The 15,163-nt window shown below is 33.8% G+C and overlaps 1 protein-coding gene across 1 annotated transcript; it reads left to right on the top strand.

Moving 5' to 3' along the window:
- Window positions 1-6,047: 6,047 nt before the first annotated feature.
- Or52e2 (olfactory receptor family 52 subfamily E member 2) lies at window positions 6,048-7,025 on the top strand. Its single transcript, XM_076842231.2, has one exon. It carries the CDS (start codon window positions 6,048-6,050, stop codon window positions 7,023-7,025), a length of 978 nt encoding a protein of 325 aa, XP_076698346.2.
- The last annotated feature ends 8,138 nt before the right edge of the window (window positions 7,026-15,163 follow it).

The raw sequence follows: 15,163 nt of genomic DNA, 5'->3' as shown, positions 1-15,163 counted from the left end.
TATTGATTACATTGAATGAAAATGAAGTACCTCACAATAACAAAGAGGGTGTTTGTAAGTAAAACTTTTAAATTAAAAGCAATAGAGTAAGCTATTATTTTATGTTATCATATTTGATAAATTTTTAGCTGTTAAATTTAGCTTTATGAAGGTTAAAACTATCAAGCAAAATGATCTTGATCTCTAGATATTTAATCATCATAAACAAGAAAAATTATCTTTTTGTTTAAATGATACATGGTGCTTAAATGCTACTTATTCCAATTTTCCCAAATTGTACTGTGTGTATGTGTTTTATAGACATATAAAACTATCTTTTAGTGTATATGCATATTACTACATACACAAACACCCACATATATATAAAGAAAAATAATGAGTGAATCTGTGCTTCAATTCTTTGTTTTCCTATGTAAAAATGATTTCAGCCTGATAATCTCCTTAATTACTCCCAATTTACATGGATTGGGGTATGCTTTTCTTGAAATAGACATTGATGTTCACAATAAAATAATTCAGAAAGAATTATGTAATTTTACAGAGTTCGAAGAAGTCAGATAGATGTAACTTTCTCAGAGGTGAGTCATTGAAGAAAGCTTTTCCCAAAAACTGGGCCTATTTTATATTTCACTGACAATTTAGTTTAATAACCTTGTTTTTACAATTTCATTTGGAATAGATTTTAATAAATGAAGAATGCTTGATGTAATGTGTGAAACTGGATAGGTAGACCTTATTTCTCAGAAAAAGTTGTGCCTGATTATCTCTTAGCAACATTTTATGTAGTGTCATATATTCAGAAAAATGATGCCTAGAATTGTTTTGTACATTTATACACTTTTCATGAAGATGATTTTTGTATGCAGATACATTTTTCTAGTAGTCATTTACTCCCTTTTATCTATTAAATATGCTAAATTTTTGAAGTTGGAGTATAATCTTTTTTTTAGTCATTTGTTTATTATAATTTGTTATACATGATGGAAAAATGCAACTCATTTCATATTACACATATAGAGCACAATTTTTCAAGTCATTGATTTTACACAAAATATTTTCACATCATTCATGTCTTCATATATGTACTTAGGGTAATGATGTCTAATGCATGCCACCATCATTCCTATCCCTATGCCCCCTCCCTTCCCCTCTCTCTCCTTTACCCTATCTAAAATTCCTCCATTCCTCCCATGCTCCCCCCACTGCAATTGCCATTATAAGTCAGCATCCTCATATCAAAGAAAACATTCAGCCTTTGGCTTTGGGATTGGCTTGCTTCACATAGCATTATATTCTTCAACTCCATATATTTACCATGATTTTATTCTCTTTTAATGCTGCGTAATGTTCCATTGTGTATATATATATCAAAGTTTCTCTATCTATTCATCTACTGAAGGGCATATGGATTGGTTCCATAGTTTAATTATTGTGAATTGTGCTGCTATAAATATTGATATGGCTGTGTCCCTGTAGTATACTGTTTTTAAGTCCTTTGGGTATAAACCAAAGAGTGGGATAGCTGGGTCAAATGGTGGTTCCATTCCAAGTTTTCCAAGGAATCTCCATATTGCTTTCTATATTGGCTGCACCAATTTGCAGTCCTACTAACAATGTGTGAATATGCCTTTTTCCCCACATTCTCGCCAACATTTATTGTTGTTTGTATTCTTGATAGCTGTCATTCTGACTGGAGTGAGATGAAATCTTAGAATAGTTTTGATTTTCACTTCTCTAATTGCTAGAGATGTTGTACATTTTTTCATAAGTTTGTTAATTGATTGCATATTCTTTTATGTCAGAGTGGTACAGAATAGAGAACACATAGTCCAACCCACATAACTACGGTTTTCTTATATTAGACAAATGCACCAAACATGTAGATTGAAGAAAAGATAACCTCTTCAACAAATGGTGCTGAGAAAACTGCAAATACACAGGTAACAAAATGAAAATACACCTCTATCTCTCACCATGCACAAAACTCAACTCAAAGTAGATCAAGGACCAAGAAATTAAATCAGAAACCTTGTGCCTAATGGAAGAAAAAGTAGGCCCAAATCTCCATCATGTCGAATTAGGCCCCAACTTCTTTAATAAGATTTCTATAGCACAAGAATTAAAACTAAGAATCAATACATAGGATGGATTCCAACTAAGAAGCTTCTTGGCAAAAGAAACAATCAGTGAGGTGAATAGAGAGCCTAAAGAATGGGAGCAAACCTTTACCACAAGCACATCAGATAGAGCACTAATCTCTAGGGTATGTAAAGATTTCAAAAACCTTAACACCAAACAAACAAACAAACAAACAAACAAAAACCAATAATCCAGTCAACAAATGGGCCAAGGAACTGAGGTATAATCTTTTAAAACATTATTTACATTCTTATCACTATCCCTAGGTTAGTGTACTTGCAAAATCCATGTAGATTTTTTTTCATGTTTCCAAGTTTTGTTATCTTCTTTAATTTTGTGTGTGACAAATTTCTTTGGAACAATTAAAGTACTGAAGGAAAGGGATAACAAAGGAGGGAGCAAAAAATTTGACTTAAGGCCAAAGATTAAGAATTACCTATATTTAATGAATGGTCAGAGGGACAAATATCTTTAAAAAAGACTGAACACATTAAAAAAATTGAACTAAGGGAGGTAGAAAGGAAATTGGAAAGGTGTATTACTTATCTTTCTAGAGCCTACAAATTGCATTAAATAATTCTTTAGTTATAAATGTCATCATGTGTCAATAATGACATTCATGGGGAAGCATTTGGTCATGTTATTGAGGATTTATGTGTGTGGATCAGAAGGTCTTACTTTTGAGAACATTCACTTTATTAATTTTAGAGAAGATTATGATTAAATTAAAATATTGCTGTGAAACTTATTTCACTAATGGAAGAAAAGTATCAGAAACTAATATTAAGAAATATTTTTCATAAATATGCCTATTTATAAACACTGAGTTAGTGTTTATAAACACTAATATATACATTTGGGGGAAGGGTGTAATATTGCATGAACTTCAATTTCTTTTTTAAATTGCCTCAAAAATAGTCGCAAATAACAAAATATTTAAAGTATTTACTTAATGGATACGTGCATGAAACTGTTAACAATAAGATTAGAGTACAAGTTATAATTGGCCTAGGCACTTTTTATAGTCATTCATCATCTTCATATTAACTTTTGAATTAAAACAATGAATTCTAATAAGTGATGCTGGGGTGCAAAAATGAATACTATATACCATCTGCCATTAAGGGATTCATATTTTATGAACTTTTTATTGAATTTTCACATCCACAAAGCACACATTGTACATGTGCAGCTTGATTAATAATCACACCAGTATAACCAGCATATAAATCAACACATATTATTAGCACTTCAGAATCCCCACTTAAATTTATTGGAATATGCCATAGAGTAATAACTATCTTGACTTCTTAAGCATTATATCCGTTTTCCTGCTTTTTATCTTTATGACTGATTTCTTTCTCTAATCTTCATTTTTAAGATTCTTCCATATTTTTGTATACAGTTGTAGATTGTTCATATGTATGACATTTCACTCTATTAATATATTGTGTTTAATTTTATATTGTTTATAGACATTTTTGAGTGTTCCAAATTTTAAATAAGACACAGACAAGTAGACATGAATGATACATTGTTATTAAGAGAGATTGGTATTAAGACTTTTAGGCACCTAGAAGAAGACAGGATCAAGTCTACAGGAGGCCCAGGAAGAAATATCAAGTTGTTCTTATAGCAACACCAACAAAGCAGGATACCTCTGGAAAAGAGTGAAAATGCAAGTGTTTTTAAACACAAGACTGCAGGCATCCTTGATTTGGAAGATGAGATTCTAATTAACAATTCTTCCTTTAAAGCATTCATGCCTTTATCATTTTTCTCCCAGTGATCTTGAAAATATCTTGTCAACAGATCTAAAACTACCCTTACTATAACTTTAGATAATTCTGAAGTGTCAACATTTTTGTTCCTTAGCAATTTTGTTCTTAAGACAAATCAATATCCATAAGAGTGTAAACATTTATATAACCTAGAAATTAGATGTTTTCTTCCTTTTCCATATTCCCTAATTCTATTATAGGGTTTTGTTTATGCTAAGCAAGCACTCTACCACTGAGTCACGTTCCCAGCCCTTGATATTTGTGTGTGTGTGTGTGTTGCTTCTTTTTTCGTAGTTGTCGTCTAAATCATTTATTCATAACTCATTTGGCTACCTACCTAATGTTTAGACTTTGCACCATTTCAGGAATCAAACATATGACCTAGGAAACATAAATTCCCCCATTTTATTTGCAATCAGAGAATACAACACCATTTCTTCCCTCCCCCTTGGAATACCAGTTAAGTAACTTACTTTAATTCATTAATAATCAGCTCTGCATCTATTACTAAAAGTAAAGATTCTATTTACTGAGAAATTACTGCATATATGTACAACTGGAAAAAGGGAATTTTATTGATGTTTTACCATTTTCCACTCATGGAATCCACAGAAAATGTTGTCTCCATGAGTGAATTATATTTTTACTCCTCCGTTCATCAACTGTCATATCTTTTTTTAAAAAAAAAAACACAATCCCATCACCGATGAAAATAATTTTTCCTCCTCCCGGTCCTGCCACAGAGCACCAGAGCACCACCTGCCCAGTGCCTCCTACTCCTGGATTTGCTTTTCTTCACACGCTTATCACCCGAAGAGCACTACTCCCTCTACAAACTCTATCACAGGTTTTCTTGGGTTTGTTTCCTTTATACCAATGCCTAGATAATGCCCTAACATTTTTTTCACCAAGAAGGTGGTCATAATTAGTATTGTTCTCTGGAATATTCAAATGGTCAGAAGAAAGTTTTTTGCTATAAGATAATTGTACATATGAGTGAGATACTTTGTTAGTAATCTCCTATAAAATGTTATAAGCAAGGGACATGAAGACAGATAATAGGGATTTATGGAACTTTTGAAATGAATGAATTATCATGAATCCAATTTTCCATGTTCCTTTTGCTTCTTTCTCTAGTGTTTACTTCAACATTTCATCAGTATCCATCATTGTCTGAGCAATGATCTATAGATAAAAATTTATGTTAATCAGGTAGATTCTCTGAGCTTAAACACAATTGTGTATTTGCATACTGCATGTGGAGGGTTATTTGTGTGTGATATATAGTACATATAAGGTCCACATTGTCCTTTTATTTCTTTCCATTTCCATTCACCACTTTCCTCCATCATTTAATTTCCATAAGATAATTTTAAACTTCTAAAAGCCTCTTAAATTCCTAAATTCTTAGATTGTTCAAATAATTATGGAAAATTGATATTATTCATGTTTGTTGTAAGGACTAGAGATGATTTTTCCCAAGTTAAAAAAAGTTTTATAAATAGTGGGCAATACTGCAACAATTGGTTTCACTATTATTCTCTATCTCATTTTGTAATTATATGACTGAAAATTAATGAATGAACAAATTTTAATCCTTTAGAGTAATTTTTAATATTTTGCCATATATTTTGGCAAATTTATGTGTTTATTGAGTATATGTTACCAATTAACAATTTTCTATTTCACCTTGCATATTATCATTCAATCAACTGGGATTAATTTCCAGTACTATATTCAAAGGCTAGCAGACACCTAAGTGGATCAAAATTCAGGAGGGTTCTGGTATTGATGATACTGCTGATAAGAAAAAGTTGTTAATGAATAGAGAGCTAAAATTATTTCATAATATTGGTGATATTGATAATGTATCAAAGAGAAGAAGGCTAGCAAAGATTAAAGTCACATGCAGAACATTTAATTTTAATTTAATTTATAATTATCTTTAGGGACTTATCCTTGGATGTCACTTATCTGAAGTTCTCTGTAGAAAGTGTATTTAAAATTGTCAGATTTGCAGAAGAACCTGTATTAAAAGGTATAATATTCCTTATGTTATCTTTAGGTCTCAAAGGCTGCAGAAAACTGGTGACTTGCAGTTTTGATGTAAATACCAATCTAAAAAATATGGACTCATGCATTCCTAAACAGGATGTCCTTTCCAATGATAGTCAGTCTCACCCCTCTACCTTCTTGTTGCTGGGGATCCCAGGACTAGAGGCACTTCACATCTGGATCGGCTTTCCCTTCTGTGCTGTATACTTGATTGCACTCGTAGGGAACTTCACCATTCTCTTGGTCATCAAGTCTGAGAGCAGTCTTCATCAGCCCATGTTCTACTTCCTGGCCATGTTGGCTACCATTGACTTGGGGCTCTCCACAGCGACCATCCCTAAGATGCTTGGGATCTTCTGGATTAATCTCAGAGCGATCATTTTTGAAGACTGCCTCATCCAGATGTTTTTCATTCACAAATTCACACTTATGGAGTCAGCAGTCCTCCTAGCAATGGCATATGACCGCTATGTGGCCATCTGCAACCCTCTCCGATATAGCACTGTCCTCACCAACAAGGTTGTGTTTGTAATTGGTCTTGGTGTGTTAGTGAGGGCAATTATATTTGTCATTCCATTTGTATTTCTCATACTACGACTGCCTTTCTGTGGGAATCACGTCATCCCCCACACCTACTGTGAGCACATGGGTCTTGCTCGCCTGTCTTGTGCCAGCATCAAGATCAATATCATCTATGGTTTATGTGCCATATGTAATCTAGTGTTTGACATCATCGCCATTGCCCTTTCTTACATCCAGATTCTCCGTGTTGTTTTCCGTCTCCCTTCACAGGAAGCCCGACTCAAGTCCCTCAGCACGTGTGGTTCTCATGTTTGTGTCATCCTGGCCTTTTATACACCTGCCCTCTTTTCCTTCATGACACATCGCTTTGGTCGAAATGTCCCCCGCTATATCCATATACTCCTGGCCAATCTGTATGTTGTAGTGCCACCAATGCTCAACCCTGTCATCTATGGGGTCAGAACCAAGCAAATATATGATCGTGTGAAGAAAATGGTACTGCAGAAACGAGGAACAGAAAAGGAATAGCAGCTATTATGAAGACAAACAACAATAAGTGTTGGTGAGGATGTGGGGAAAAGGTATACTCACACATTGCTGGTTGGACTGCAAATTAGTGCAGCCAATATGGAAAGCAGTATGGAGAGTCCTTGGAAACTTGAGAATGGAACCACCAGTTGATCCAGCTATTCCTCTCCTTGGACTCTACCCAAAGGACTTAAAAACAGCATACTACAGGGACACAGCCACATCAATGTTTATAGCAGCACAATTCACAATAGCTGAACTGTGGAGCCAAACTAGTTGCCCATCAGTGGATGAATGGATAAAAATATGTGGCATATATACACAATGGAATATTACTCAGCAATAACAGAGAATAAAATCATGGCATTTACAGGTAAATGGATGGCATTGGAGAAGATAATGCTAAGTGAAGTTACCTAATCCCCCAAAAACAGATGCCGAATGTTTTCTCTGATATAAGGAGGCTGACTCATAGTGAGGTAGGGAGGGGAAGCATGGGAGGAATAAGTGAATTCTAGATAGAGAGGAGGAGTGAGATGGAAAGGGAGGGGGCAGGGTATTAGCATGGATGGTGGAATTTGATGGATATCATTATCTAAAGTACATGTATGAAGACACGAATTGAGTGTCAACCTACTTTATATACAGAGATATGAAATTTGTGGTATATATGTGAAATAAGAATTGTAATGCAAAAAAAAACCCACAGTACATGTATTTAGACATGAATTGGCATGAACATACTTTATATACAAATATAGGAAAAATTGTGCTCTATATGTATAATAAGAATTGTAATGCATTCTGCTGCAGAGGAGGTAGAGAGGGAAGATGGGAGGGGGGGATAATAGGGGATAGGAATGGTAGCAGAACACAACAGTCACTAATATGCCATTATGTAAAACTGTGAGTGTGTAACCAATGTGATTCTGCAATTTGTATTTGGGGAAAAAATGGGAATTCATAAATCGAGTCAAATGTATGAAAGATGATATATCATGAGCTCTGTAATGTTTTGAACAATCAATAAAAAAATAAATTAAAAAAAATTAAAAATAAAATCAATTAAAAAAATAAAAATACAAAAGAAAAGGAATAGCAACTAATACAAAAACAATTGCAGAGAAATGCTTTATCATAAAAACTAAGGCAGAGAAATGCTTTATCATAAAAATTGTGTTCTGATGCTTGGCTACATTGGTTCTTTCAATATTTTTATTATATTGAAATATACTCAATGTTTAAATGCATTGCATTTCCACATGATTTTTATACCATTTCCTCTCATTATCTGTTGTTGGATTCTATTCTCCCACTTTGATTTTCTTGTATTTTTATTTTAGAAGGTTATCTAATTTTCTCTATTTTTAAAATTTATCTAGCTGATATTTGTGCAGCAGATTTTATCTATTGTGACTAGAGTAATTCATATTTCCTGGAGATTCTTCTCTCAATATAATTATATTTATTTTCTGAATCTTTGTTTCCATAATTTGCAAGATGCTTGGGAGAAAATGGTGACTGTGTTATTTTTCCTGACTCTGAAGTTTATAGTTCTAAATTATTCAAAAAACTCAATTTAAAAATATCCATCTTTTTATATCATTAGAATTTACATTTCTCTCCCCTTTCAGGAAGCATAACATTTCTATTCATAGTAATTCAGTAATTTCAGTATAAGTTTGCCACTAAAGTCATGCACATTTAACACAATCATTGTTATTTTTTTATCCTCTTTAGTCAACCATCTTATAGGCACCGCATGTTTTTTCAGCCTGAGCTGTGGCTCCTTTACAACAATAATTCTCTGCTTTTGGATTATAATGTTATTATTACTGCATGTCTCATTTACTTTAATTTTATACATGTTAAAAAATAACTTAGCCATTGCCTTAAAGGTGTCTATGCAAACTGTCAAATCTAACATAAATTAACAGTCTTACCTCTTTATGTTAATAAGGATCTTAGATGAATTTTAGTGTATTTACCCACTTTTTGATTTATATACTATTGTCGGTGTTATCCACATTTCCTTATACATTTTAAATTTTATACACATCTGGTTGGTGTTACACAGTCAACAATCATTTTAATTTTCCCAAATATTTACTATTTCTTTTTTCATCATTCCTCCCTGAATCATCAAAATTCCATCTGTAACAAGTTTATGCATTTCTGAAGAATAAACTTAACTGCTCATTTAATATAATTTGTTGGAAAAAAACGTCCTTGGTGTTTATTTTCCTAAAATAACTTTATCTTCATTTTAGGATTTTTTGAGGATATATAATTCTAAGTTAACTGTTTCATTTTTCTTTCAGTCTTTTGAAAGTGTTTTTGTATTGCATTCTGCTTCCCAGGTTTTGGCTGAAATATCAGCTATAAAATTCATTGTTATTATTTTAAAGGTAATATGTCTATTCCCCTTGATGGAATTTATGATTTTCCCCTGGTGATGAGTTTATTTGTATTTTACTTATGTTTTAATTGCCTTTTTAATCTTTTACTTATTTCTTTAGTTTTGCAAAATTCTTTGCCATTAATTCAAGTAATATTTCACATGTTCTTTCCTTTAATCTCCAATTTCATGAGTAGATCTTTTTATTATCTCTCCTGTTACATTAATCAATATCTTAAAATTTTCATCCTTTTCCTCTCTATTTTAGAGATTTTACTTTACTGATTTTTTCATCCTTAAGTCCATCTCATTTTAAGATATATTTATTTTAAGTTATAACATCTATTTTCTTATACCATTCAACTGTCTGCCAACAATATCAGTGTCTTATTCTATGCATTTGGATACATAATTTAAAATTCTGTTTTTGTTTGCTGTTATCTCTAGGAACTGTGGCCTGTGGGAATAATCATATTGCCTATTGGTTGTCTTTGTGGTTAATTATTAAGGTTACATGTGTTACTACATGACCAATATGACTCTGCAACATGTACACTCAGAAAAATGAGAAATTATATCCCATCTATGTATGATATCTCAAAGTGCATAAATGCATTCTATTGTCATGTATAGTTAATTTTTAAAATTAAAATGTAAAAAAAGATTATTATCATTGTTATATTTTGTTTTGTTTGGCCAATTGTTTTCTTAGATAGTTCTAGATGCTCTATATTAAAAATATACATGTGATATTAAGTCTAGAAGGATGTTCTATTACTTCAGAATTTTTTAGCTTTTCCAAAGAGTAGGGGATGTAGTACTCCTGAATCATGCCAGTCACTTAGGGCCTGGACTTTTTCTTCTTCATCCCTGTTACTGTTTTCCCTTTAAGGTTCAGGTGCCACACAGATTCTTCCCAGAATCTCCCTCATGGACAGATTATAATATTCATTGTTAATACTCATCACCCAAGAGATATCTCCAACACTTTACACAGCCTTTCATCTTTTTGGGTTCTTTTTCATAACTGTTAGTTTTCCCCAAAGGAAAAAGACCCTATATTCTAGACTAATTTCTTGTAACTTGACTGTAATTTTTCAATTTAATTCCTGACTTAAGATAATTTTATTTGATTTTCTAACTTTTATTAGTGTAAAAATTAATTTTAATTTGCTAACTTATCACTATTAAATTATACTTCTTTTATAAATCCAGCACCACAATTATCTATGCTTAGTCTTCTTATAGATGTAGCTTATGAAGTGTTTCCTAGCCTGATGCTTCGTGGTTTCCTATTAGCAACATGATTTGATGCCTTCTATTTATTAATCACATTGTAATAGTATCATGATTTAATATCATCAGAGAATTTTTTTATTGGTGGTTCAAAACCTTACAAAGCTCTTGACATATCATATTTCATACATTAGCTTCAAGTGAGTTATGAACTCCCATTTTTACCCCAAATACAGATTGCAGAATCACATTGGTTACACATCTACATTTTTACATAATGCCATACTAGTAACTGTTGTATTCTGCTACCTTTCCTATCCTCTACTATCCCCCATCCCCTCCCCTCCCATCTTCTCTCTCTATCCCATCTACTGTAATTCATTTCTCTCCTTGTTTATTTTCCCATTCCCCTCACAACCTCTTATATGTAATTTTGTAAAACAATGAGGGTCTCCCTCCATTTCCATGCAATTCCCCTTTTCTCTCCCTTTCCCTCCCACCTCATGTCTCTGTTTAATGTTAATCTTTTCTTCCTGCTCTTCCTCCCTGCTCTATTCTTAGTTGCTCTCATTATATCAAAGAAGACATTTGGTATTTGTTTTTTAGGGATTGGCTAGCTTCACTAAGCATAATCTGCTCTAGTGCCATCCATTTCCCTGCGAATTTCATGATTTTCTCATTTTTTAGTGCTGCGTAATACTCCATGGTGTATAGATGCCACATTTTTTTAATCCATTCATCCATTGAAGGGCATCTGGGTTGGTTCCATAGTCTAGCTATTGTGAATTGTGCTGCTGTGAACATTGATGTGGCAGTATCCCTGTAGTACTCTCTTTTAAGGTCTTCAGGGAATAGTCCGAGAAGGGCAATAGCTGGCTCAAATGGTGATTCCATTCCCAGCTTTCCCAAGAATCTCCATACTGCATTCCAAATTGGTCGAGCCAATTTTCAGTCCCACCAGCAATATACAAGAGTACCTTTTTCCCCACATCCTCTCCAGCACTTGTTGTTGTTTGACTTCATAATGGCTGCCAATCTTACTGGAGTGAGATGGTATCTTAGGGTGGTTTTGATTTGCATATATCTGACTGCTAGAGATGGTGAGCATTTTTTCATGTACTTGTTGAGTGATTGTATGTCCTCCTCTGAGAAGTGTCTGTTTAGGTTCTTGGCCCATTTGTTGATTGGGTTATTTGTTATCTTATTGTCTAATTTTTTGAGTTCTTTGTATATTCTGGATATTAGGGCTCTATCTGAAGTGTGAGGAGTAAAAATTTGTTCCCATGATATAGGCTCCCTATTTACCTCTCTTGTTGTTTCTCTTGCTGAGAAAAAACTTTTTAGTTTAAGTAAGTCCCATTTGTTGATTCTTGCTATTAGCTCTTGTGCTATGGGTGTCCTATTAAGGAATTTGAAGCCCGACCCCACAATATGTAGATCGGAGCCAACTTTTTCTTCTATCAGACACAGAGTCTCTGATTTGATATCAACCTCCTTGATCCATTTTGAGTTAACTTTTGTGCATGGTGAGAGAAAGGGATTCAGTTTCATTTTGTTGCATATGGATTTCCAGTTTTCCCAACACCATTTGTTGAAGATTGCATGTTTTTAGCCCCTTTATCAAATATAAGATAGTTGTAACTTTGTGGATTAGTCTCTGTGTCCTCTATTCTGTACCATTGGTCCACTCACCTGTTTTGGTACCAGTACCATGCTGTTTTTGCTACTATTGCTCTGTAATATAGTTTGAAATCTGGTATCGCTTCACCGCCTGATTCACACTTTCTGCTTAGAATAGCTTTTGCTATTCTGGGTCTTTTATTTTTCCATATGAATTTCATGATTGCTTTATCTATTTCTACAAGAAATGCCAATGGGATTTTGATTGGCATCGCATTAAACCTATAGAGAACTTTTGGGAATATTGCCATTTTGGTGATGTTAGTTCTGCCTATCCATGAACAGGGTATATTTTTCCATCTTCTAAGATCTTCTTCTACTTCTCTCTTTAGGGTTCTGTAGTTTTCATTGTATAAATCTTTCACCTCTTTTGTTAGGTTGATTCCCAAGTATTTTATTTTTTTTTTTGAGGATATTGTGAATGGAGTGTTTTTAGTTTTAAACTAAAACTAAAAACTTTTAAAAACTTTAAAAACTTTTAGTTTTGTTAATTTTTTCAATAGTTTCTTTTGTTTCAATTTCATTGATTTCCACTCTGATTTTAATTATTTCTTGCCTTCTGCTGCATTTGCTGTTGTTTTGCTCTTCCTTTTCTAGGGCTTTGAGATGAAGTGTGAGCTCATTTATTTGTTGGTTTACCTTTTTTTGAGGAATGACCTCCAGGCGATGGATTTCCCTCTTAAAACTGCTTTCATTGTGTCCCATAGATTCCGATAAGTTGTGTCTGTATTTTCATTTATCTCTAAGAATTTTTTGATTTCCTCCTTTATGTCTTCTGTAACCCCTTGATCATTCAGTAACATATTGTTCATTTTCCATGTGATATAGGATTTTCCCTTCCTTCTTTTATCATTGATTTCCAGTTTCATTCCATTATGATCAGATAAAATGCATGGTATTATCTCCACCCCTTTATATTTACTGAGGGTTGCCCTATGGCATAATATATGGTCTATTTTTGAGAAGGATCCTTGTGCTGCTGAGAAAAAAGTATATCCACTTGATGATGGTTGATATATTCTATATATGTCAGTTAAGTCTAGGTTATTGATTGTGATATTGAGTTCTATAGTTTCTTTATTCAACTTTTGTTTGGAGGATCTGTCCAATGGTGAGAGAGGTGTGTTGAAGTCACCCATAATTATTGTGTTGTGGTCTATTTGATTCTTGAACTTGAGGAGAATTTGTTTTATGAACGTCACAGCACCATTATTTGGTGCATAAATATTGATAATTGTTATATCTTGTTGGTGAATGGTTCCTTTTAACAGTATAGAATTCATTTCTTATCCCTTTGGATTAACTTAGTCTTTTTTTTTTTTTTTTTTTTTTTTTTTTTTTTTTTAAATTAATTTTTATTGTAGGTTGTTCAAAACATTACATAGTTCTTGATATATCATATTTCACACTTTGATTCAAGTGGGATATGCGCTCCCATTTTTACCCCATATACAGGTTGCATAATCACATCATTTGCACAACAATTGATTTACATATTGCCATTCTGGTGTCTGTTGTATTCTGCTGCCTTTCCTATCCTCTACTATCCCCCCTCCCCCCTCCCCTCCCCTCTTCTCTCTCTACCCCCTCTACTGTAATTCATTTCTCCCCCTTATATTTTTCCTCCTTTCCCCTCACTTCCTCTTGTATGTAATTTTGTATACCCCTGAGGGTCTCCTTCCATTTACATGCAATTTCCCTTCTCTCTCCCTTTCCCTCCCACCTCTCATCCCTGTTTAATGTTAATCTTCTTCTCATGCTCTTTGTCCCTACTCTGTTCTTAGCTACTCTCCTTATATCAAAGAAGACATTTGGCATTTGTTTTTAAGGGATTGGCTGGCTTCACTTAGCATAATCTGCTCTAATGCCATCCATTTCCCTCCAAATTCTATGATTTTGTCATTTCTTAATGCAGAGTAATACTCCATTGTGTATAAATGCCACATTTTTTTTATCCATTCGTCTATTGAAGGGCATCTAGGTTGGTTCCACAGTCTTGCTATTGTGAATTGTGCTGCTATGAACATGGATGTAGCAGTGTCCCTATAGTGTGCTCTTTTTAGGTCTTTAGGGAATAGACCGAGTAGGGGAATAGCTGGATCAAATGGTGGTTCCATTCCGAGCTTTCCAAGAAATCTCCATACTGCTTTCCAAATTGGCCGCACCAATTTGCAGTCCCACCAGCAATGTACAAGAGTACCCTTTTCCCCACATCCTCGCCAGCACTTGTTGCTGTTTGACTTCCTAATGGCTGCCAATCTTACTGGAGTGAGATGGTATCTTAGGGTGGTTTTGATTTGCATTTCTCTGACTGCTAGAGATGGTGAGCATTTTTTCATATACTTGTTGATTGATTGTATGTCCTCCTCTGAGAAATTTCTGTTCAGGTCCTTGGCCCATTTGTTGATTGGGTTATTCGTTATCTCATTGTCTAATTTTTTGAGTTCTTTGTATACTCTGGATATTAGGGCTCTATCTGAAGTGTGAGGAGTAAAGATTTGTTCCCAGGATGTAGGCTCCCTATTTACCTCTCTTATTGTTTCTTTTGCTGAGAAAAAACTTTTTAGTTTGAGTAAGTCCCATTTGTTGATTCTAGTTATTAACTGTTGTGCTATGGGTGTCCTATTGAGGAATTTGGAGCCCGACCCCACAGTATGTAGATCATAGCCAACTTTTTCTTCTATCAGACGCCATGTCTCTGATTTGATATCAAGTTCCTTGATCCACTTTGAGTTAACTTTTGTGCATGGCGAGAGAAAGGGATTCAGTTTCATTTTGTTGCATATGGATTTCCAGTTTTCCCAACACCATTTGTTGAAGATGC

This window comes from Callospermophilus lateralis, chromosome 2 (assembly GCF_048772815.1).
Source record: "Callospermophilus lateralis isolate mCalLat2 chromosome 2, mCalLat2.hap1, whole genome shotgun sequence".
Taxonomy (NCBI): Eukaryota; Metazoa; Chordata; class Mammalia; order Rodentia; family Sciuridae; genus Callospermophilus; species Callospermophilus lateralis.
The sequence above is the reverse complement of the archived record's forward strand: the minus strand, read 5'-3'. Positions and strand labels throughout refer to the sequence as shown.